The sequence below is a fragment of the Trachypithecus francoisi genome, unplaced genomic scaffold (genome assembly GCF_009764315.1).
Source record: "Trachypithecus francoisi isolate TF-2019V2 unplaced genomic scaffold, Tfra_2.0 Lachesis_group16, whole genome shotgun sequence".
Classification (NCBI taxonomy): domain Eukaryota; kingdom Metazoa; phylum Chordata; class Mammalia; order Primates; family Cercopithecidae; genus Trachypithecus; species Trachypithecus francoisi.
The window spans coordinates 20,278,282-20,304,602 of NW_022681461.1; the positions used below are offsets into that span (position 1 = coordinate 20,278,282).

Here is a 26,321-nt window from a genome sequence, read left to right on the forward strand (position 1 = left end):
AATGCACCTCCTTTTTGCGTGTACCAGGTGGACCAGCTTCCACCATTTTTAAATGGCCTCATTGGCTGTGCAGATACTCAAATGAGTCACATGTTAATGAAGAAGTAAAGTTTGCTGGTAGGATGATAGCTCCAGTGTCTCTTTATTTACCACTGGGTGTTGAATGCTGGTGAAACTGACCCAGGACATGGCTGGGTGCAGAAGCTGTAGGTCTTGGGCTCTCTGTGGTCTCTCCACAGAGCTAAGCAGCCGCATCATCTCCACTCAGCATGGCTGCAGTGGGTATGTTGGCTGCGAGCAGCCCCTGGGAGGGTGCCCACCACGCCTCATGCCTAGCGAGAGCTCTCCAGAGCCACAGACCAGGGCAAGTCTTGTCCAGACATTGCCAGTGGGTTGGCTTCCTTTCCTTTGCCTGATGCAAGGTTCTCTTTTCTTCGAGTAGGAAAATGCCCAGATAATCAGAGAAGTGGAAGTGGACAAGGTCTCCATGCTCTCCAGGGAGCAGGTGGAGGCCATCAAGCAGCTCTGGCAAGATCCAGGCATCCAGGAGTGTTATGACAGAAGGAGGGAGTACCAGCTGTCGGACTCTGCCAAATAGTGAGTACAGAGCCCAGCCTGGCTGCCCGCGGTGCTTTCAGGCAAGCTCGGCCACACTTCAAAGAAGCTTCTCGCTGAACGCTGCTGAAATGCGGTGCACAGCGGCAGCGCTACCTGCCTCCGCTTTTCCGTATCTCTCCTGACCTCTTGGTGCCATCTCTCGCCACCTCCTAAAGCCCTCAGTCAGTCTGTGGATCGCAGACCTCTCTTCCTGCCGACACCCACCTGCTCTTGCTGTGTTCTGAGCCTGTCGTTTTCAGTGAGAGATTCAATCAAATCTGAGGTCCCTTAAGTGGGACTGATCTCTTTTGGAGTGCTGAAATTACCTGATTTAAACAAGAAATACCCTTGCTTTTGGCTTCTACTTCTCTCCTCTCTATATTCCTCTGCCTTTCTGGTTTCCCCGTCAGAAGACAGCCAGTCCAATTGCCCTAAAATCCTAAGTCAAGTTTAGAGCAGCGGGTCCATTGACCCATCAGCTGCTGATCTGGTGCTGCTCTCTAGTGGCACAGGTAGGCTGTGCTCCCAGCACACACAGGAAGCTCAATTGTTTGTTTATTGGCCGCCTGTGAAGGCCTACACACTGTATTTTGGACCCATACAGCTCAACTTTTAATTCATTAATCCTTGAAGGTAAGCAGATTTCTATTTAGATGTCCCAGCATGCAAGCTGTCCCATAGAGATGACAGATTTTCACTTTCTTAGGCATTTCCTGTTCACATCTGTAATCCCAGGGACTTGGAAGGCAGAGGTGGGAGAATCGCTTGAAACCAGGAATTCGAGACTAGCCTGAGCAGCAGAGCAGACCCCGTCTCTGCAAAAAATACAAAAATTAGCTGGGCATGGTGGCCTGTGCCTGTAATCCCAGCTACTCGGGAGGTTGAGGCGGGAGGATGTCTTGAGCCCAGGAGGTTAAGGTTACAGTGAGCCTTGATTGCACCACTGCAATATAGCCTGAGTGACAGAGTGAGACTCTGTCTCAAAAAAAAGAAAATTTAAATAAATAAATACATAAATAATATCCCAGGGCAGTGCCTCCTCAGTCTGGTCACTGGGCAATAGTTTGATATGGGTCCTTCTTAAAGTAGCAATGACTCCTGCTTCTGCAGCTCAGCTCTTTCTCACGTGTCCCATATCATCTTCCATCCTCTGAAGGCTCAGAAATCTCTTCCCCAGATCTACCTCCTTCCCTTTGGGTACCACTGTCACCCTCGGAGCAGGCATTGAGCTGGACAAGTTATTGGGCAGGAGAGGAAGCCAGAAGTGTCACCTCCTGTGGTTTCAATGGCCTTTCTTTGGTGTTTATCCCGGGCTGAGAGTTTAATGTCATTAATCCAGGTTGGCACAGCTAATCTAAGTACAGGAATGTTTAGGTGCAAAAAAGCATCAAGGCAGGAAAATAAACCCCAGTAAGGTGTTAGATCAGCATAGAGAGGTGGAAGAAGGAAAGAGTGCCACGGAGGAGGGCTTGCCTTTGACACCTCAAGGAGCCAGGAATAGGCACGACATTCCTGAGCCATAGCTGAGGTGGCCTGAGTTAGCTGCCTCTGTGAAGTCCTGGGGGTTGGCTAGGGCTCTTGATGTAGATCCATTTGGAGAAGACCCACTAGACCTGTTACAGAATTCAATGTAACCCTGAAAACCACGGGGGCAAGGCCACTGACATGGAGGAGGGGCATGGCTAGGGTGGTGGTCAGAACTGTCACAGAGAAAACAGCCTCTCCTAAACCGAGTTGCCCAACCTTCCAAACCGGCAGGACTCAAGGCACTTGCTCATTTTCTCCATCTGAGCCAGCGGTTTTCAATCCCTTAGCTAGAGGTGTCTGCTTGCGATGCGCCAGGCACTGTGGTAAGGGCTGCAGGTATTTTTTTTTTTTTTTTTTTTTTTGAGACGGAGTCTCGCTCTGTCGCCCAGGCTAGAGTGCAGTGGCCGGATCTCAGCTCACTGCAAGCTCCGCCTCCCGGGTTCCCGCCATTCTCCTGCCTCAGCCTCCCAAGTAGCTGGGACTACAGGCGCCCGCCACCTCGCCCGGCTAGTTTTTTTGTATTTTTAGTAGAGACGGGGTTTCACCATGTTAGCCAGGATGGTCTCGATCTCCTGACCTCGTGATCCGCCCATCTCGGCCTCCCAAAGTGCTGGGATTACAGGCTTGAGCCACCGCGCCCGGCCAGGGCTGCAGGTATTAAACAACCAATGCTCTCTGCTCTCAGAGAATGTACAGTCTGGTGGAGCAAGTCAGGTATAAATCAAATAAATACACATCAAAGTACAGCAGAAACAGTGATAAGCCCTGGGACTGTATCTGGGCAGGGAGGTGGATTATGGAAGGCTGCCCCAGTGCTTGGCTTCTGGAGCTGAAGGCATGTAGTGAACAGGGTTTGCCTGTGACCTCTTGGTTAGCCTCCATGTGAACCTGTTCAGCCCCTGGTCCTGTGCTGGGACAGAGCAGGGCTGATCTCAGCTTGCAGGGGGCTCTGCATCTCCAACTCTTTTGTTAGCTAGGGCCTGAGTTACAGTTATTTTACCTAAAAATGTCTTTTAGAAAGGCCTTAAAGTTGTTGTTTTTTTTAAAAAAGGATTCTCTTGTTTTACCACAGAAAGAAAAAAAAATGTTTTAAGCTCAGGGCTTCAATATATGGCCAAAAATAAGTTAAGGCAAGTTTTGGGTTATTTTAGGAGATGTATAGTTTCCCAGTGTCTTCAACAGGAAAACTTTTTCTTGTTGCTGTTGTTTTGAATTTCTCCTCAGCCTGTTTTACGTCTGTGTATTTTCTTAGAAACTCTATTTAGTTCATTGAGCAAAGCTTTGGAGAAGAGCATCTCCATTATATAATGTTCTTGGACAAGGGTGAGTGGGAGGGAGAAGGGCCTCTGGAGGGAGGATGACAGATGGGGCGTTGGAGAGAGCCATTTCCAACATCCTGGTCCTTCCAACCTCACTGTCTCCCTCGCTGGTCAAATAGAAGCGATGGAGCTTAGAACCCAGGAGCAGGAGATGGAGTGCTCTGCAGATGTCCCAGAAGGCTCATGAAAGTCCTTCTGACCCATATTGTCTTCCAAACAGTCGTAGGAAGGATGGAGAAGCCTGGCCTGGCGCTGGCTCTTAGGAAAGTCATTGATGGAATTGATGTGTCTGTGTGGGGCTCACTGTGAGTGGAGGGTGACTTCCTTTGAGTAGGATGGACATTTCTCCCTTCTCTAAAAGGAGACTCAGTTCCTCGTTCTCTGATATAGTTACCTGACTGACATCGACCGCATCGCCACACCCTCATTTGTGCCGACACAACAAGATGTGCTTCGCGTCCGAGTGCCCACCACCGGCATCATCGAGTATCCATTTGACTTGGAAAACATCATCTTTCGGTAAGTCTGTCTCCCTGATGTACCATGAAGAATCCACCCAGGCTTGGAAGTCCCCAGATGGATTCTTAAACATGTTATTGCTAAGCAGGGATTATACCTCTCTGCTCAGGGTATTTAGAACTATGGTAGATCTCAACCCTAGAACGGAGAGGAAGTCACCTTCCTATTACCCTTGGAGAAGAAGGGTTTCCTTACTGGAAACTGGAATGATTCTTATGTGTAACACACACACACACACACACACACACACACACACACACACACAAATGTATACTTCTGTATCCCACAAATTGAATATAGTGATTATCGATGTCTTTTCCTTAAGGATGAATAATATTTCCTTTCTCCTCTATTTTCTCCTCCAAGATTTATCCTTAGAAAATTAAAACTATGAAGAATAATATCTACAAACTAACAGCTGTGTAAAAATGTATGCATTTCTACTTACAAATATAGGAAATACTTTTAGGATGACTTCAGTGAATCTTCACTGCATTTAGTTATGGTAAAAAGTGAATACTATAGGGCATATATGTAGCACTGCACATTTCAAAGCACTTTTATATCCACTATTTCCTTTGTTCTTCCTAAAAATTATCACACATGATTTTCTAGTTGAGACAACACACCAGTCCTCCCACATCCGGGTCCTGTCTGATCCCCAGTTATAGCTCAGCGCTTCTTTATGCAGAATTGCTGTGTTTGGGGAGCCCTCGGGTCCAGCCCCTCAAAAATGTCCCGCATCTATAATAGCATATCCCTGATTTTAATAGTAGCCCCCTGTGCCTGTGTGCCCATGAATTTCTCTAGGCCTTTTCACAATTAACTGCTTTTTGCCATGTCCAAAACCTCTTAGAGAGAGGCTCCCAAGGGTTTTGTTTATTTGTTTTGTTTTAGAAAAGACTTTTATTTCTTCTAAGTTTATCCTTCCTGGACTGTGAAGAATGGGTTTTGCATTACTTTCTAGAGTCTGCTGAATGGGTTTAACGTCATCCACCAGTGAAATCTATTACTTTACAACTCAGAGCACCTCTCCCAGTGGGATATTTCTGGCTGAAAAATTCTGATCTTTGAAATTGAGGCCTTTATAGAATGGCTTCTTCAAGGTCAGCCTTTTGACAGTTGGAATGTCCCGTTTCCAGATGGTTCCCTGCTGTGATAGCCAGCCACGAACACGTCATTGTGGGAGTGGTCGCACCTCCAGGACATGGTTTAAGGACAGGATTGAATTTTTCATTTTCCTTCCTGCACTTTTCTGGACAACAGTTCTGGGTGGTTGGCCTGTGGGCCACCTAAGCACGTCGACCCAGTGTCTTCAGGGACTGGTGTGTGTGTGGTGGGGCGGTGAGGTAGGGGTGGATGAGGGTGACTTGGCAGCTGTATCTGGTCCATTATGTATTTTCTTTGGCTCACTTGGTATTATTAAAAATCGTTTGAGCTAACACATTGAATACTTGTTTCTCCTGAAAAGGCAGAGGCTGTAGTCATGGTGAGCCTGCGTTTTGTTCTGCAGCGCTTGGCTGTAGGTACGCGGCAGGCTTCCCTGCAGACAGGGCCCGTAGCTGTTGTGCCGTGTATGTTTTAATACTTTGGGGAGCCCACTTGCCTCATTCCCATAAACTGCCTGATTATTGGAGCATCTGAGCTCGTGATCCCTGGGCTGCGAGTTGCTGAAATTTTTCCCAAAGACACAGATAGAGGCTTTGGATTTCTGTGCTGAACAGAGGACACTTGTAGGTTTTTAAAGGGAACAAGAGGTGGCATCCAGGGAATGCAGAAAAGATTTACGGTTAAGTAGAGGAGCCATGAAAACAGAATAGGCTCAGGTCCTGATCCAGCCTGGGGGACCCGGAAGACAGCTGGCCACTCTGTCCCGCTTGTGTCTGGTATCCAGGGACTCTGCAGTGGTCGCCACAGAACCCAAGTGGATGTTTGCGTTTTCTGCCTGGACACTGGTTAGCTTCCTAACCAGCAGGCTCCCCAAGTCACCTCTGCATGTCTTCAGAAATGCCATTTACATTCTCTGCCTTCTTTGCCAGGAAACATCCAGTGGTCCCTCATTGCTTAAAGCAGCAGCATCAAACATTTTAAAACTTAGGACGTCTTTTCTGTCTTAGAAATTATTGAGGACCCCAAAGAGCGCTGGTTTCCATGCTATAATAATTCACGTCCTTTTCCCCCAAAGTGTCATGTATTGCAACCTTTGAAGGATCTGTGTTTCTACACAACAGGATGGTGGATGTTGGTGGCCAACGATCGGAAAGACGGAAATGGATTCACTGCTTTGAGAGTGTCACCTCCATTATTTTCTTGGTTGCTCTGAGCGAATATGACCAGGTCCTGGCTGAGTGTGACAATGAGGTACGCTAGGCGGGAAGTTTGGGTAGCTGTGGAAGCCAGAGCCCTATTCTGTGGTTTCTAAGAAGTCAGGAAATAGACCCTTGTCATTAGGTTAAACAGTCTTGTAGCGGCCGGGCGTGGTGGCTCAAGCCTGTAATCCCAGCACTTTGGGAGGCCGAGACGGGCGGATCACGAGGTCAGGAGATCGAGACCATCCTGGCTAACATGGTGAAACCCCGTCTCTACTAAAAAATACAAAAAACTAGCCGGGCGACGAGGCGGGCGCCTGTAGTCCCAGCTACTCGGGAGGCTGAGGCAGGAGAATGGCGTAAACCCGGGAGGTGGAGCTTGCAGTGAGCTGAGATCCGGCCACTGCACTCCAGCTCGGGCGACAGAGCGAGACTCCGTCTCACAAAAAGAAAAAAAAAAAAAAAAAACAGTCTTGCTACTCAAAGTGTGACCTGTGGACCAGTGGCACAGGCATCACTGGGATGGCCTGTTAGAAATGCAATCTTACTGAATCAACCCCAACCAACTATATCAGAATCTACATTTTAACAAGACCCCAGGTAATTCAAATATGTATGAAAGGCTGAGAATCATGGGCCTGGAACCCGGGTTCTAAACTTGAATGCACACTGGAGTTCGCCGAGGGACTTAACGAAAACCTGGTGCCTGAGTCCAACCCCAGAGATTCTGATTGAATTGGTGGTGAAGGGGGCCTGAGTGGGGAGAATTTTAAAAAGCACCCCAGGTGAATCCACTGTGCTGTGAAGGTGGGAACCTATTCAAAAGCTTAGGTTCTCATCCTTGGTGGCAGAGTGGAATCTCTTGGTGTTTTACAAATGCCATCTCTTGGACCGAACACTAAAAATTCGTATTTACTGAGTTTAGGTTGAGGTTTCTTTCGAGAGCCCACTAGGGATTCTACTGTACAGCCAACGGTGAGCAGCACTATCTCTAAAACACTTTACCTGGGCACAGGCTTCCTAACCTCCACAGGCCCATGGGGCTCCCAAATTAGATCCCTAGTGGAACTGGGGTGGGCAGTGGTGCTGGATGCTTGGAGCTGTTCTGGGGCTGCCTGGGATTGCATCTGCCTTCACGTCTCCTGGGAGGGACTCCCTCAGGGCAGCTGGGATGGATCCAGCCTGGTGAGGCACACATTGTCCCCTCAGAGCGGCCACAGCACTGGCTGTGTCCAATTCCATCAGTGGGAGCTGCCCTGAGAGTGAAGAGGACCCTCAGACCCTCACAGCCACTTCTCTGTCAGGTTGGGGACAGTTGCGGTGGAACACTCATGTCCTCCTTATCATCCTTTCCCCTGAACTTGCATTAAGACCTCTTGACCTTTTAGAAAAATGTCTTTTGTTTCCAAGGCATGAAAGTAAATCAATAAAGGACTCAGTCCAGGATTAGGCAATAACTGAACAAATCGTATCTTGTATTTCTTGAGAGCAGACTTTTCTCTGAGGAGCATGGCTTATATTACCTAATTAGTGAAGGATTAACCCATTTAATTGTGTCATTGTGCAAAGAACAGAAATCTTGGCTGCCGCCCAGCTCTCTCAATTGGAGATTTTTGTTTTTTGTTAAGACATTCAGTTATCAGTATAAAAAAAATGGCTCCAAATTTGTTTCAGGAATTATTTGTGACGTTCCTCAGGAAACCCAAAAGATTAGTAAGGTGCACAAGGGACCAGTATCTCAGCCCAAAGTGCTTAGAAATTAACACTTTCTCCTCTCTTAAAAATCACAAAATATTTGGAGAAAAATTAAGTGGTTGTCACTCCAGACTTTCCCCTCCTGGTTGTAGATCTGTATTATATCCACTCTGTATACTGTCTGGGAATTTTTCATGTATTTTGTTTCCTTGGAGATCATTATCGATAAGATCATAATAAATTTTAAAGCTTTAATACATTCCAGATCGTAAATCCCCCAAAGTGTACTGAGTGGCAGAAGGAGCCTGGGTGTCTGGAAGTTGTGGGGAGAGTGATTTATGGCATGTCCCTCTTGAGTGTGTGTGCTGAGCTTGGATTTTTTTCACTCTGATCCCTTCCTTCCCTACAGGGAAGTTCTTACTTCTTTCCTCTTAGAAATACTTAAGAACAGAATGCTATCTAGAACAATTATTGTCACAGACAAGATTTGTTTGTGCCCTATCTGCTCTCAGTAAATTAGGAGCATTTAGTATCTTCTTGCCAATGCCTGACATTTAGAAATTATCACTGTCTTTCTACGTAACCTTCCCCAGGTCCCACTATTACAGGGGCTTGGGAAAGTTATTTAAATATTCCAGATAAGGCTGGGCGCGGTGGCTCACGCCTGTAATCTCAGCACTTTGGGAGGCCGAGGCAGGCAGATCACGAGGTCAGGAGATTGAGACCATCCTGGCTAACACAGTGAAACACTGTCACTACTAAAAATACAAAAAATTAGCCAGGCGTGGTGGTACGCACCTGTGGTCCCAGCTACTCGGGAGGCTGAGGCAGGAGAATCGCTTGAACCCAGGAGGTGGAGGTTGCAGGGAGCTGAGATCACGCCACTGCACTCTAGCCTGGGCAACAGAGTGAGACTCCATCTCAAAACAAACAAACAAACAAAAAAAACAACAAAAAAAGACGTTCTGAACAACAGTATGCTCACCCATCAAACGGGCCACTGCTCTGCTTATAAAGTGTGGCACAGGGTGGGTTTCCAGTAGCACTGCCTCCCATCTCTGCCAATGTCTAGCATTCCTAGGGGCAGTGGCCTTGCTAGAAGAGCCTTGTCATTTGACTGCTGAGGCCCAGTCTGGAAGCCCATAACCAACTGAGGTGGCCATGTCAGGTCTGAAGTTGGCACTTCCCGACTTGGTAATCCCAATGATCACATGACACAGGAAATTTGTCAAACGTGGGCAGGAACCTTCCTTCTCCAAGTTGCACCAAAGCCTTTCTTATTTCCTCCCTGTGAGTTTTGGGCTGGAGAAGAGCTGCGATGCAACAGGAGAGGGGACCCAGAAGGGGAAGGTCGGTAAGAGGCTTGGGGAGGGGCAAACAGAAGTAGGAGGCCTGTTGCCTTGGGCTCCACATGCTCACCAGCTTCAGCAGACAGTGGTCCAGAGACTGCGGCAGGGCAAGGGAAGAGATGGATGGACTGGCAATGTGCCATGTTGTTTCCAAAATATTTCCTTTCTACTTCATCCCAAGTCCCTTGTTTTTCACTTAGAACCGCATGGAAGAGAGCAAAGCCTTATTTAAAACCATCATCACCTACCCCTGGTTTCTGAATTCGTCTGTGATTTTATTCTTGAACAAGAAGGATCTTTTGGAAGAGAAAATCATGTACTCTCATCTAATTAGCTATTTCCCAGAATACACAGGTAAGTGTCTATCTTGTGGACAGTATTTCTGTGTTGATCTCGTCCACCTCCTGGGCATCAGTCTAGAGTTACCACAGCAAAAAGGGTCTCCCTGGTCTGCCTAGAACAGCCTCTCTCCCTATTCCCACCTTCAGACAGAAGCTCTAGTTGCACCATTGTGTGTTTTCACCGAAGCAGCTCCACACACGCTTCCCTCGGTGCTGGGAATATCCTCGCCAACTCCTTTCACTGCCTCCACGTTGTTCTCCAAAACCCAGCAAAGGCCTCCCCTTTTCTGGGAGCATTTCTGGCCTCCCCTGCCCATCTAGTCTGCAGTAGGGGTGCCTCCTCCTTTCTGCTCCCTTGGCAGCCTGATCCCCGCTTGCTCTCTTGGCCACATCATGCTGTCGTATCCTCTGCTCACTCAGCTCTCTTCCCAGTTGGCTCCGTGAGGGCAGAGACTCTGCTTGATTTATCTGTGCATTCCTCGTGCCAGTCGGAGTACCTGGTGCTTCTTATGTGTATGTTAGACTGTGGCATCCCTTTTCCCAGACACATGGCGGACTCTGAAGCTCTTTATACATAACATGTCCAAGGTAGGAGAGTCTCATGCCCTGTTGCTAATTGTTTCTGGTACAGGAGATCTCATTCAGTTTGACACTGATATTTAGTGGATTCATGTTTTAGCTCTCTTCTTTCCCCTTTTACTAACCATACTGGCTGTGTAGTATAGCACCCTTGAGCTTTAAAATCAGCCTGATAATGTTAGTTCCCACATTCTTCCTTTTATCTCTCCTAGACCAGAGCTGTCTGTCCATATATGTTAGCAAGGATTACTTCTCTTCAAAAGTGGTCCAAATCAGACAATTGGGTCACTATGTTTAAACTAATCACTGTAAAGTACAAAATACCAGAGGACATTTTAAAATATGACTATTTTATGGGTTCATGATGAGATACCATAAAAATAATGCTGCAGGTAAACTGTTCCCTAGAAATAAAGATGGATCAAAGCAGGATCTCAAATAAGAACAAGAGTACATTTAAAAAATGGTTCTTGGGGCCAGGCACAGTGGCTTACGCCTGTAATCCCAGCACTTTGGGATGCCAAGGTGGGTGGATCACCTGAGGTCAGGAGTTCAAGACCATCGTGGCCAACATGGTAAAACCCCGTCTCTACTAAAAATACAAAATCGCTGCACGTAGTGGCACGCATCTGTAATCCCAGCTATTTGGGAGGCTGAGGAAGGAGAATCGCTTGAACCCCAAAAGTGGAGGTTGCAGTGAGCTGAGATTGCACCACTGTACTCCAGCCTGGGCTACAGAGCAAGACTCTGTCTCAAAAAACAAAAAAAGTGGTTCTTGGGAGGACATGGTGTTAAGTCTGTGTCTTTATTCCCCTAATTGCACTTGTGACTAGGACCAAAGCAGGATGTCAAAGCTGCCAGAGACTTTATCCTGAAGCTTTACCAAGATCAGAATCCTGACAAAGAGAAAGTCATCTACTCTCACTTCACATGTGCTACAGATACAGACAATATTCGCTTTGTGTTTGCTGCTGTCAAAGACACAATTCTACAGCTAAACCTAAGGGAATTCAACCTTGTTTAAAAGCTGCTGCCCACTCCTCCCCCATAACAGAAGATGTGATTTGCAAACTCCTTGTTTTATTTGCAAGTGCTTCTGACATCTCCAGAGCCAGCCCCGTGCCGGGCACTAAGGACGTCATGCAGATCATGGAGACAGAGATGGGTGATGGAACTTGGAAGACATTTGAGTTTACCAAAATACTTTAAAAGTCCTTGCATCCCAAATTGTTTTAATAATTATTTTCTTGACTTTTGCCTGTAAGATTTTGTGTAATTTTTTAATATGGTGTTTTCTAGAATTTTTAAAGGCCACTTTTAGTTTTAAATTTCAAATATGTTTAAAAATGGCAATTAAAATTAGGTAAGCAAGGAAGGAGCCTGTTAGTTTATAGATCATGCCTTGAAACCTCTAGAACTAATTTGGGTGACTGTTTAAAAAATGCTAATGGGTCTGAAGCTTTTTATTAAATCTTGTAATTTAGAGACATTTTTAATTGTGTTTCTCACCTCATGCTGAAGGCTGACTCCTTTAACTTGCCACCAAAGATTTTTTTTTGAACACTTAGTTCTTTTTGTGTGTTAATTTTCTAAGCCAAATTAATAGATATACAAGTATATCTAACTTAGATTTGCCACAATTTGACCACCAGGAAGCCAAAGCTGGCATAGAGTAATGGGCTCTAGATAGCATGTATGTTGTATTGGTGAAAAATGTGTGTGTGTGTGTGTATATACATTTTTATCTCCAATGTATATGACTAGGTCTCGTAAACGTATGAAATGGCTAAAAGCCCACACTGTTTGACAAATGTTATGTAACCCTGCCAAAGTTCTGATGGCCACCACAGATTTGCTGTTTGAATTATGTATGCTGTGCCTTTCTGAGGAGGCTAAGAATATACCATTCTGCTATTATCACTGGGTTATGTTGTGTTTCTTAGAGCTCGTGGTTGACTGACGGTTCTGTTCCTAAACAGGAAAATGCTGTGGCCTTAATAGTAACTCGGAAACTTTCTTAAGATTCCTCCTTTCAAGGCAAGTCTGTACGCATCATCGTGGCATGCTGCAGTTCCCTCAGTAGCTGGCTGGGTCAAGCAGAAGGAGAATCCTCTGGGAAGTAAGAGTGCTCCACGCTAAAGGCCCACGATGGTTTTGTGCGTGTGTGCACACACGCCTGCGCGCACACACACACCATTTGGGGATGTAAGGTATGAAGTGTCTATCTCAAATGAGTCTATGAAATGCACCTCGGTTGGCTATCATACGTTATGGAACCATGCGTCCCCATTCTGTGGGAACAATTCCAAGTGCTGAAAAAGACAAATTATTCTGATATGTAGCGATTCTACAATAGCAACATCTAACTTTAAAAAAATGAATCCTTACTCAAGAGATCAATGCAATAACCACAGCTTTTGTGGAAGTTCACAGATTGATGTTAAAATTTATCTAGAACAGTAAAGGTCCAGAAATAGCTGAGACAATTTTGCACTAGAACAGAGAGAGGGGAGTGGAGCTCTTTAGGATATCTAGAAGCACAAACAAAATACAAGACAATCTCCCTCCCCACCCATGATGGGCTAAAGGCTATGGACTGGGTTTCGCTAGCCAATTAACATAAAAAGGGTTCAACAGAATCCAGTAATCAGGGAAATTAAACAATGAAGAATTCCATTTCTTATTTCAAGCACTTTCTAGCATCGAGTTTTTGTTAATTTATAGTTGGCTGACCACTTAAAGCATACAAGAAAATGATGGCTTTCCATATTCTAGTTGTAGGAGGGCTGTTAAATAAGTCATTCAAAGGGTGGTAACAATATTTTCTTAAGGCATGGAAAGGCTAGACAGTCAATATCAGAGGTGAATTACCTCTGCCAATGTTGATTCTGCCAGTAGAAAATTCCCTCCTGGCCCTTCATTCAATATACTCATTACTTACTGGGGAAATGAGTCATGCGGAGTTTTCTAAGGTTAAGAGGCAGAATGTCGGTGCTGAAGAATTCACTAGGTTGAGACCATTCTGGCCAACATGGTGAAACCCCATCTCTACTAAAAATAAAAAATACAAAAATTAGCTGGGTGTGGTGGTGCACACCTGTAGTCCCAGCGACTCAGGAGGCTGAGGCAGGAAAATTGCTTGAACCTGGGAGGTGGAGGTTGCAGTGAGCCAAGACTGTGCCACTGCACTCCAGCCTGGTGACAGAGCAAGACTCTGTCTCAAAAAAAAAAAAAAAAGATTTCACTAGGTACTATACCATACCACCCCCAAGCTTTTAGTCAGCAATGATCATGCAGAGCTGGAATGTCGCCTGCTTTGACTGAAAAATCAGGACCTTGGACAATCTGTTATTCACATTTATTTAAGCCCCAAAGAAAGAGGGTGGAATTTATATAGGCAAGGGAAAGCTATTGATAATGTTTCCAGTTCTATCAAAAAACTAAAAACAGAAGCAGACCAAAGATCAGAAATCTTTATTTGACAAAGGTATACATGGTGAAAATGGGCAGTCATCTTACCATGCAATCCAAATCTACCAATACCAAGAAATGATTATTGTTAAGAAAGTCATTAGTGAGCATGGCCAACCAATTTTTAGAGAGAGGAATAAAAGAATAAGATTAGTTTCAAAAGGAAGAACTTCACTGTAAACATCTGTGTTTATAAATTATCTTAGAATACACAAAACCAAGGTAGAGACCGTGTAACAGGCAACTGAGCCAAGCACACATAAAAGAGGAATGAGGAACAGAAAAGTGTAGGAAATCCTGCAGCAATGCAGAAATAGATATTTTTAAAACGATCATAACCATTGACCATATTTTCATCAAAGAATAAACATTCCAAAGCAGCACAGGCTATTTGATCAATTAAAAAAAACTAGCAAGAGAAAATATTTTTAAAGTGCACCTTTCCTGAAAAATTCATTTTTATATGTAATACACAGTCACATACAGAGATAATTATTTTTAAAAGTCTGTAACAATCTATCTGACCTTGTAACAAGTCCCAGATACCATTCCTAATAGTTTGTGAGTGTGGCTATTAAATCATTGATATTGAAAATATTTCATTGTAATCTATGCTACATTTTTACTTGAATGTTTTTCAGCCCGAGAATTGGGAACTTTTGAGTAACGAACTGAACACCGGAGGTACGATGGCATAACAGGAAATGTTGGGATTTTCCAACATGTTCTACTTTAATTATACTTCTGATTATTAGATATCTCATTATACCAATCTCACAGGGTTTCTTGTTACAAGGACTTCATTAGAAGGAGCACATTACTGAGGTATCAGAGTAACACTAAATGAATAGTTCAATGACTGACAGGGATTTTCTATCATAACAGTGTGATATCTATCATCATAGCAGGTGTTAAACGATAATTTTATTTGTATAAAGTAATAAAAACTTAAAAAATATACCCATAGCAGCCTAAAAAAATTGAAGTTATATTTCTTGTATAGCTTTTTGGGTAACCAAAAATTTTTTTTTGAAAATGCCATAATGCTTTAAAAAAAAGAACTAATCTGTAATTCTAAAGTAAAAAATTTTTTAAATGACATGGAAAAATTTACTTTACAAAAGAGGAAATATAAAGTAGAAAAAGGTTTCAATAAAAGAAACATGAGTCAGGTTTGTAGTAGAGTAGGATTCTGTATCTTCTCAATGTGCTGGCTTTGCTTTTCGGATAGTCCTGAAACAAATACTACTTTAGACCAATTGTGACAGTGGGAGAAAAGTTTGCTCTAACAGCCGGAGTGGCCAAAAACTGACAGTACAGATTACAAGAATTGCAATTTTAACCGACGAATCCTAGCTTGATTAGGTTGCCATTAATGATAAGGTATAACTTCAAAAGTATATTTCAAAGGACTAAGCAGGAGAGTGAATGGGTTTCCTTTTAGAGTTGTGCTATACTGAATAGCACCAAAGAAAATCAGATTGACTAAGTCTGTATTGAGTCCTGCATATGGAATGTGAGTTATTTACCTTTTCTACTTGGATCTTAAAGCAATGAGGAAATCCACGGTTTTTAGTAAAAAGGCATTGATATTTGCATAGTGAATATTTTGGCCCTACCAGAATGTGCCCTATATATTAGCTCCCAATTTTTAAAGGCCTTTGCCACCTGTATGGTCAATCAGCCAAAAGGAAGATGGTGCAAATTCAACGGACTCCAAAGGACAATGTCTGTCCCCAGTTCTATGATAGTAAAATGCTTAGTGGTAAAGAGGTTAAAGTACATCTAGGTAAACAAAAGACTGCTGTGGCCTTTTGTGGGTGCTGTTTGTGGATTTGCTTTTTCTATGCTTTTTCTGGTTCCACTGGATCATATGAGGTGCCTGATACATAGCAGAGAAGAAAAATATTTCAGAAACCAAACAAGAGTGATTCCATCTTCTCACTCAAAAGAGAAAGTGCTGAGCCTCTCTAGACTTCCTGAGCTGTGGATCTGCTGCTCCTTATCTACGGTCAGGCTCCACACAATCCAGACTCTTCCAACAGTCACTGGATGGCCCATGCCTCCTGCAGAGTCTTTCAAGCTTTCTTTTTTTCAATTGCATTTCATAACAGGAACCACTTTATCTTGTGACCCCGTATACACAGTAAATAGAAGATTTTGCTGAAACAGGAACCAATACTTAACCATTTTACATGCTCTACTGTTCCTCTATTTTTTATTTCACTTTTAAAATATACTGGTCTTGAGCTGTTAAGTTGATTTCATGACCCACTAATGAGTTAGGACTTAGTGTGGAAAAACAGCATCGCTGAGGATTTGGGTTGATCCTGACAAAAGGTAACAAGCAATAGCCCTGGAACCCGAAAAGATTTCTCTGAACTGTGTTGGCCGAGCCACCAAAGCATCCACTGTCAATATATTTGGCACATCCTTTGAGCTTCTACCGGCAAACTAATCAAGTATATTTATTGTCCCAATCATCTTTTTAATACGGGGGCCTACGTGAAGGGGCACTTGACACAGCCTGAAGGATCAACGAATACTGGCACGTGATAGCTGGGTAATTTAGGTGCAGGAAATTCAGCACTTGTGTAGAGTTCTTTTAATTTAATCTTACTTTTTACCAGACAGTAATACGATGCTACTATGTGGGATGTTTCTATGAGATGAGCTAGGTGCATAGATATTCACTGGAACAATATTACTGCTATTACCATCAGAAGAAATGAGAGATAATTATGATAGAAAAGATCATGTAAGTCTAACAAAGATTTATTCATTTGGAGGCCACAGGATAGTTGCCCCCAAATGGATTAGGATTGTGGAGGAGAGGGGTAGGTAAGAACTGCCTACAGGTGGTAATGATTATTTAGGGTCCAGATAACATCTCAGCCACACTAAACTGACCTTGGGATTTTTGCAAACAGTAGAGGAAAAGCAGCAAATATATACACTCTAAAAGGGAAGACACTGGAGAAATGTATGTGCCTTTTGGCTCAGAGAGTATTTTCTAAATGTGAAGAAATCAAAGTTGCTCTTTCTAATGATTATGATTTTCTGGTGGGGAGTTGGCAGGAAACTCTGTCTTGGTCCTCGCATAATTATCATAGACCAGAAGACATGCTATGCTGGAATTAAGGGCCTAGTGATAGAGTTAGCAAATAATACATGGAAGGGGCACAAGACTGAACACCTCATTCCATAGCCACCACCAAACAACTTAGACAAGCTTCAATTTCTCCAGCAGAGAGCCCTTTATTGTAGTTTAATTTAGGGCAGATGGTTTTCAAATACAAGAAGATTCTATATTCTAACCTTCAAGAAAAATGGGCTGTAGAATCAAACAAAAACTAAATTGTAAAATGTGATACTAAAAACAGACTCGTTATCTAGTGATCTGATGTTCTTAGTGTTTTTGTTTAGATGAAGACAATCTTCTAAAACAAATAATACGACGTAGCTCTTGAAACTGTGGGTCCCTCTAGAGACCAGGAAGCGATGGGAGGAGGTGATGTGTAAACAAGTGGCAGGGAAAGAAGAGATATTTCATGGTTCTTGTGGCAAGGGAACAAGAAAGACAGGCACTATCCTTTCTATGTGGACTAGTTACAAGACCCACTCCTGCTGGCTGCCAGAGGACACCGGAAGAATTTCTATGTTTACTATTTATGTAAGGCTTTTCTGCTTCAGGACACTACACCCAGGGAGGCAGGGGGCTGTAATTTTTCTGAGACTGGTGAAATCATAACACTGGAATGGGTAATAAAGTATTTTGTTTTGGATGAAGACAATCTGATAATGCAAGCTCTCTGACTACCTCTACGCTTAGTTTTAATTCTGACAAAAGCAAAACTGGAGGAGCAAATACTCAGAGAAAATATGCACTTTTTTTTTTTTTTTTAAACAAAGGTCAACATGGAAACACACTTTCATGTGGTTTGAAATGTGTGGTTTGATTCAATTTAAGTTCAGCAAAGCAAAAAGCATTTTGGGAGAAACTACTGAGAATAAACAATGTGTTTTAGTACTCAGAGAGAAATCAGAAGCATTTAGTAGATTTGGTCAGCAAGAAATAACAATTACAATATAGCATGCTGTTTATTTTAGCTTTTACAACAAAGCAAGGGTTTTAGGAGCCTGAGAAGAATTTCACAACCATTTGACTATACAGTCTTCAATTCCAAAAACAGTTTATAATAACTCGGTGGCACATACAACATGCATTGAATACTCTGTATTATTCAGTATCCAAATAGGATCCTGCGTCATTCTCTTCATAGTTCACAATCATACATTCATTCCCTTTTACCTGAAACAGTCCATTAATATTAAGGTGCAAAGATCTTGGACAAAAACCAAGAAAGAAAACCTCATGTCCTTATTTTTACTAATGTATAGCTGATGATTTCTGTGATGAGCTGTAAATTTAGAAGAGTGACTCTCATTTGAATAACTGTAGAGAAAGCAAACCAGAAATTCTCAATCTGTTGGCAACAGGACAGCTTATTGGGCTAGATTTTCAGGTACATACACTTACTTATGAGAAGGACTGTCTGTTGGAAGCATAATTCACTGTATCTAAGATGTTGGGAATTTTGTATATTCCATGTTAACAGTGAATGGAAAGTAGGCATTGTTAAGGCTTTAGATATTCTCCTTTGATATTAGCAGTCTATTAAAAACATGACTTGGATAAACCAAGTAGATCTCATGAAATACGCTTGAGGAAATGTTCCGAAGTCCCTGAAGTTCTCAGAGACTTCCTTTTTTGAGTAGCACACTCATTTCTTTAAGTTTTCTTAAGGGGAGGCTTCAATCTATGTTATAAATTGTATTTTAAAAGATTGTTTTTAATAATCATGCTATGCATTTTAAGTATAATTCAAATCTATCCTTTATATTAAAAATAAGGAAAATAATATCAAAATATTTGTCTATAAAAAGAACTTCATGATTCTGAAGAAACCACCACCGAAGTTCTCTTGATACCACTGAGGCAATGTTCGATTTGATTGTTTACCCATCACTCAGGGAGTATGAAGTAAGCATGATGGAAGCTCAAAATGTGAACTAGAAACATTAAACTTGGCTCCATGTGGAGATGAATTATGGGCAGCCTCTCCAGCATTACAGAGAAAAACTTGGAGCAAATAGTTAAGATTCATAATTTTTTCTTCTTTTACAAAATAATTATAAATAGATGCATGATTCAAGTTAGAAAACCAGGTAATTGCTGAAGAATTGAAATATTTTAATCACATAGCTGTTTTACCTGATTCTGTTGTTTTTTGTTTTTTTTTTAGCATCCAGAATACAGGGTACTTGAAATTATTTCTGTAATATGCTTCCCAAACAGGTTTTGGAAGGTACCGTCTAAGAGCTGTAATTCCTTATTGCTGTGTGTCTTCAGGCAGTGTTCTCTGTCAGAGGCTCGGAGAAGGTTCTCTTGCTTCTTCTAGTTTTGTAAGGATCCACTGCGGTGGGAAAATAAAGGAACATTTGCTTACGTCAGTGAACTTGCAATGAAACAAAATGTAATGAATGGAGACCTAGAAGTTAGCTTTCTAGTTTAGTTAGGTATATACTGACCGCCAATACATAAAATTCATCCTGCAAAAGAGATCATTCACTTCAATGGCCCAGATGACTCAGGGACAGTGGTACTTGGTTTAATAGTAGGAATGCGGTTTTTCTAAGGTCTTTGGATATTCATCTTCAGAATAAGTGAAATGAGCCAGCCTGAGAGAAAACAATTCCTTCTAATCCATGCTGATTTTATATCATGAACTTCCATGAATCCAGATACAGGATTCTACTAATGGAGTAGAAATAAGTACAATTCCAGAGAGGGTAGCAGGAGCGACATTCTTGAGCATTTTAAGTGCTCTTACAATATATTTTCTATTCTAAAATAATTTGAAATAACAAAAATAAAATGTAAATGTAATACACAACCTTTCTACCAGTAATGTCTATTGTGTATGGATGACAGATCAAGGCCATGGAGGTGATACAGGGTTTATTCTAATATACAAATATTTCACAGAGATGTTTGTGCCTCTTTAACTTAAGAAGAGCCTAGGTTCCTGAGCAACATGGCCAAATAGGAACAGCTCCAGCCTCCAGCTTCCAGTGCGAGTGACACAGAAGATGGGTGATTTCTGCATTTTCAACTGAGGTACTGGGTTCATCTCACTGGGGAGTGCCAATCAGTGCTGGTCAGCTGGTGCAGCCCGACCAGTGAGAGCTGAAGCAGGGCGAGGCATCGCCTCACCTGGGAAGCGCAAGGGGGAAGGGAATCCCTTTTCCTAGCCAGGGAAACTGAGACACACAACACCTGGAAAATCGGGTAACTCCCAACCTAATACTGCACTTTACCAAGGGTCTTAGCAAACGGCACACCAGGAGATTATATCCCACACCTGACCCAGAGGGTCCCACGCCCACGGAGCCTCCCTCATTGCTAGCACAGCAGTCTGAGATCGAACTGCAAGGCGGTAGCAAGGCTGGGGGAGGGGCACCCGCCATTGCTGAGGCTTAAGTAGATAAAGCTGCAGGAAGCTCGAACTGGGTGGAGCCTACCGCAGCTCAAGGAGGCCTGCCTGCCTCTGAAGATGACTCCTCTGGGAACAGGGCATAGCTAAACAAAAAGCAGCAGAAACCTCTGCAGATGTAAATGACCCTGTCTGACAGCTTTGAAGAAAGCAGTGGGTCTCCCAGCACGGAGGTTGAGATATGAGAACGGACAGACTGCCTGCTCAAGGGTCCCTGACCCGTGAGTAGCCTAACCGGGAGACATCCCCCACTAGGTGCAGACCGACACCTCACACGGCTGGGCACATCTCTGAAACAAAGTTTCCCGAGCAAGAATCCGACAGCAACACTCGCTATTCAGCAATATTCTATCTTCTGCAGCCTCCACTGCTGATACCCAGGCAAACAGGGTCTGGAGTGGTCCTCAAGCAAGCTCCAACAGACCTGCAGCTGAGGGTCCTGACTGTTAGAAGGAAAACTAACAAACAGAAAGGACACCCACGCCAAAACCCCATCAGTACGTCACCAGCATCAAAGACCAAAGGCAGATAAAACCACAAAGATGGGGAAAACGCAGGGCAGAAAAGCTGGAAATTCAAAAAATCAGAGCGCATCTCCCCCTCCAAAGGAACGCCGCTCATCGCCAGCAAAGCTGGACGGAGAATGACTTTGACAAGTTGAAGGAAGAAGGCTTCAGTTGATCAAACTTCTCAGAGCTAAAGGAGGAACTACGTAACAAGCACAAAGAAGGAAAAAATGTTAAGGGCAGTCAGAAAGGTCGGGTTACATACAAAGGGTAGCCCATCAGACTAACAGCAGATCTCTCGGCAGAAACTCTACAAGCCAGAAGAGAGTGGGGGCCAGTATTCAACATTCTTAAAGAAAAGAATCTTCAACCCAGAATTTCATATCCAGCCAAACTAAGTTGCATAAGTGAAGGAGAAATAAAATCCTTTACAGACAAGCAAATGCTTAGAGATTTTGTCACTACCAGGCCTGCCCTTCAAGAGACCCTGAAGGAAGCACTAAACATGGAAAGGAACAACCAGTACCAGCCATTGCAAAAACATGCCAAAATGTAAAGACCATCGATGCTAGGAAAAAACTACATCAACTAGCGAGAAAAATAACCAGCTAATATCACAGTGACAGGATCAAGTTCACACATAACAATATTAACCTTAAATGTAAATGGACTAAATGGTCCAATTAAAAGATACAGACTGGCAAATTGATAGAGTCAAGACCCATCAGTTTGCTGGATTCAGGAGACCCATCTCACATGCAGAGACACACACAGGCTTTGATGGAGGAATATCTACCAAGCAAATGGAAAACAAAAAAAAAGCAGGGGTTGCAATCCTAGTCTCTGATAAAACAGACTTTAAACCATCAAAGATCAAAAGAGACAAAGAAGGCTATTACATAATGGTAAAGGGATCAATTCAACAGGAAGAGCTAACTATCCTAAATATATATGCACCCAATACAGGAACACCCAGATGCATAAAGCAAGTCCTTAGAGACTTACAAAGAGACTTAGACTCCCATACAATAATAATGGGAGACTTTAACACCCCACTGTCAACATTAGACAAATCAGCGAGACAAAGTTAACAAGGATATCCAGGAATTGACCTCAACTCTGCACCAAGTGGACCTAATAGACATCTACAGAACTCTCCACCCCAAATCAACATAATATACATTCTTCTCAGCACCACATCGCACGTATTCCAAAATTGACCACATAGTTGGAAGTAAAGCACTCCTCAGCAAATGTAAAAGAACAGAAATTATAACAAACTGTCTCTCAGACCACAGTGCAATCAAACTAGAACTCAGGACTAAGAAACTCAATCAAAACCGCTCAACTACATGGAAACTGAACAACCTGCTCCTGAATGACTACTGGGTACATAATGAAATGAAGGCAGAAATAAAGATGTTCTTTGAAATCCATGAGAACAAAGATACAACATACCAGAATCTCTGGGACACACTTAAAGCAGTGTGTAGAGGGAAATTTATAGCACTAAATGCCCACAAGAGAAAGCAGGAAAAATCTAAAATTTACACCCTAACATCACAATTAAAAGAACTAGAGAAGCAAGAGCAAACACATTCAAAAGCTAGCAGAAGGCAAGAAATAACTAAGATCAGAGCAGAACTGAAGGAGATAGAGACACAAAAAACCCTCCAAAAAAAATTAATCTAGGAGCTGGTTTTTTGAAAAGATCAACAAAATTGATAGACCACTAGCAAGACTAATAAAGAAGAGAGAAGAATCAAATAGACACAATAAAAAATGATAAAGGGGATATCACCACCAACCCCACAGAAATACAAGCTACCATCAGAGAATACTATAAACACCTCTAGGCAAATAAACTAGAAAACCTAGAAGAAATGGATAATTTCCTGGACACTTACACTCTCCCAAGACTAAACCAGGAAGAAGTTGAATCCCTGAACAGACCAATAGCAGGCTCTGAAATTGAGGCAATAATTAATAGCCTACCCACCAAAAAAAGTCCAGGACCAGACGGATTCACAGCTGAATTCTACCAGAGGTACAAGGAGGAGCTGGTACCATTCCTTCTGAAACTATTCCAATCAATAGAAAAAGAGGGAATCCTCCCTAACTCATTTTATGAGGGCAACATCATCCTGATACCAAAGCCTGGCAGAGACACAACCAAAAAAAGAGAATTTTAGACCATATCCCTGATGAACATCAATGCAAAAATCCTCAATAAAATACTGGCACACCGAATCCAGCGGCACATCAAAAAGCTTATCCACCATGATCAAGTGGGCATGGCATCCATGGGATGCAAGGCTGGTTCAACATTCACAAATCAATAAACGTAATCCAGCATATAAACAGAACCAAAGACAAAAACCACATGATTATCTGAATAGATGCAGATAAGACCTCTGACAAAATTCAACAGCCCTTCATGCTAAAAACTCTCAATAAATTCGGTATTGATGGAACGTATCTCAAAATAGTAAGAGCTATTTATGACAAACCCACAGCCAATATTATACTGAATGGGCAAAAACTGGAAGCATTCCCTTTGAAAACTGGCACAAGACAGGGATGCCCTCTCTCACCACTCCTACTGGCACAAGACAGGGATGCCCTCTCTCACCACTCCTATTCAATATAGTGTTGGAAGTTCTGGCTAGGACAATCAGGCAAGAGAAAGAAAGGGCATTCAGCTGACTTCTTCTTTTCCTAACTGAATGCCCTTTCTTTCTCTTGCCTGAAGAAGTCAATTTTTCCCTGTTTGCAGATGACATGATTGTATATTTAGAAAACCCCATTGTCTCAGCCCAAAATCTCCTTAAGCTGATAAGCAACTTCAGCAAAGTTTCAGGATACAAAATTAATGTGCAAAAATCACAAGCATTCTTATACACCAGTAACAGACAGAGAGCCAAATCATGAATGAACTCCCATTCACAATAGCTTCAAAGAATAAAATACCTAGGAATCCAACTTACAAGGGATGTAAAGGACCTCTTCAAGGAGAACTACAAACCACTGCTCAGTGAAATCAAAGAGGACACAAACAAATGGAAGAACATACCATGCTCATGGATAGGAAGAATCAATATTGTGAAAATGGCCATACTGCCCAAGGTAATTTATAGATTCAATGCCATCCCCATCAAGCTACCAATGACTTTCTTCACAGAATTGGAAAAAAACTGCTTTAAAGTTCATATGGAACCAAAAAAGAGCCTGCATTGCCAAGACAATCCTAAGCCAAAAGAGCAAAGCTGGAGGCATCACACTACCTGACTTCAAACTATACTACAAGGCTACAGTAGCCAAAACAGCATGGTACTGGTACCAAAACAGAGATACAGACAATGGAACAGAACACAGCCCTCAGAAATAATACCACACATCTACAGCCATCTGATCTTTGACAAACCTGACAAAAACAAGAAATGGGGAAAGGATTCCCTATTTAATAAATGGTGCTGGGAAAATTGGTTAGCCATAAGTAGAAAGCTGAAGCTGGATCTTTTCCTTACTCCTTATACAAAAATTAATTCAAGATGGATTAGAGACTTAAATGTTAGACCTAATACCATAAAAACCCTAGAAGAAAACCTAGGTAATACCATTCAGGACAGAGGCATGGGCAAGGACTTCATGTCTAAAACCCAAAAGCACCGGCAACAAAAGCCAAAATGACAAATGGGATCTAATTAAACTAAAGAGCTTCTGCATAGCAAAAGAAACTACCATCAGAGTGAACAGGCAACCTACAGAATGGGAGAAAATTTTTGCAATCTACTCATCTGACAAAGGGCTAATATCCAGAACCTACAAAGAACTCAAACAAATTTACAAGAAAAAAACAAATGACCCCATTAAAAAGTGGGCAAAGGATATGAACAGACATTTCTCAAGACATTCATACAGCCAACAGACACATGAAGAAATGCTCATCATCACTGGCCATCAGAGAAATGCAAATCAAAACCACAATGAGATACCATCTCACACCAGTTAGAATGGCAATCATTAAAAAGTCAGAAATAACAGGTGCTGGAGAGGATGTGAAGAAATAAGAACACTTTTACACTGTTGGTGGGATTGTAAACTAGTTCAACCATTGTGGAAAACAGTATGGCCATTCCTCAAGGATCTAGAACTAGAAATACCATATGACCCAGCCATCCCATTACTGGGCATATACCCAAAGGATTATAAATCATGCTGCTATAAAGACACATGCACATGTATGTTTACTGCAGCATTATTCACAATAGCAAAGACTTGGAATCAACCCAAATGTCATCAGTGACAGACTGGATTAAGAAAATGTGGTACATATACACCATGGAATACTATGCAGCCATAAAAAAGGATGAGTTCGTGTCCTTTGTAGGGACATGGACGCAGCTGGAAACCATCATTCTCAGCAAACTATCACAAGAACAGAAAACCAAACACCGCATGTTCTCACTCATAGGTGGTAATTGAACAATGAGATCACTTGGACATGGGAAGGGGAACATCACACACCGGGGCCTATTATGGGGAGCGGGGAGGGATGGCTTTGGGAGTTATACCTGATGTAAATGACGAGTTGATGGGTGCTGACAAGTTGATGGGTACAGCACACCAACATGGCACATGCATACATATGTAACAAACCTGCACATTGTGCACATGTACCCTAGAACTGAAAGTATAATTAAAAAAAAAAAAAAACGATTTAAGCCCCCCACCCCGCCAAAAAAGAAGAGCCTAGTTAGAATAGCCCTAAGATAGGGAAAGATAACCGAATCCAGTAGCCTTCTCTGGATGTCCAAGATTCTATAGTCAAGAAGGACAGAATCAGTATTCAAACTTGGATTTTCTGTCGGGCTTGCCATGCTATGGCAACTTTTTAAAAAATCACGGTAGCTATGCAGTAGAAAAATCAACAATGTGGGGTTATACTTTCCTGCTGGAGCTGATGGATTAACACTAAAAATAATTTGTGTTTGTTGACTTTTTTAATTAAAAAATTATAGTTAGCATTTAAAGTAAGATGGAGCATTCTGGTTTGAAAAGCAAGTAGGTATGCTGAATTGAATCCAGTTTAAAAAAAAAAAAAAAAAAAAGGCTGGGGAAAATATCTGGTTACATATACTAAAACCTGTCAAAACACAAAAGCAAAACAAAAACTCCGAAACAAAATGTATCTACCTTAAAAAATAGTGCACTTACATGGTTTTGGAGTGAGCAGCTCCTATCTTTTTAAATAAAAGATTTATTATATTTACCCTGGCATCCTCCGGGGTCTTGAAGTTAATTATTTTTCCAAACTCTCTGGCATGGAATACAGACTTCACTCGTTCCTATAAACAGAATACATAAATTCATTAAAAAGAAAATCTGGTTGTAAAAATCCATAAAGAAATGCCACAGGCCAGGCACGGTGGCTCACGCCTGTAATCCCAGCACTTTGGGAGGCTGAGGCGGGCAGATCACGAGGTCAGGAGATCGAGATCATCCTGGCCAACACGGTGAAACCCTGTCTCTACTAAAGATACAAAAAATTA

At 42.4% G+C, this 26,321-nt stretch overlaps 2 protein-coding genes across 3 annotated transcripts in view; one reads left to right on the top strand and one right to left on the bottom strand.

Annotated features, from left to right (window-relative positions):
- GNA14 (G protein subunit alpha 14) overlaps positions 1-12,152 on the top strand; it is a 217,438-nt gene extending 205,286 nt beyond the window's left edge. For both annotated transcript variants that reach the window (XM_033237040.1, XM_033237041.1), the window contains exons 3-7: positions 443-597; positions 3,834-3,962; positions 6,194-6,323; positions 9,516-9,669; positions 11,069-12,152. In XM_033237040.1, the coding sequence (XP_033092931.1) occupies positions 443-597; positions 3,834-3,962; positions 6,194-6,323; positions 9,516-9,669; positions 11,069-11,259 (759 nt within the window). In that variant the 3' untranslated portion in view covers positions 11,260-12,152. The remainder of the gene's footprint in view (positions 1-442; positions 598-3,833; positions 3,963-6,193; positions 6,324-9,515; positions 9,670-11,068) is intronic.
- Positions 12,153-13,694: 1,542 nt separating this feature from the next.
- VPS13A (vacuolar protein sorting 13 homolog A) overlaps positions 13,695-26,321 on the bottom strand; it is a 254,826-nt gene continuing 242,199 nt past the window's right edge. The window contains 2 exon segments of the mRNA XM_033237043.1: positions 13,695-19,183; positions 26,043-26,117. Coding sequence (XP_033092934.1) covers positions 19,133-19,183; positions 26,043-26,117 — 126 coding nt within the window. The 3' untranslated portion in view covers positions 13,695-19,132.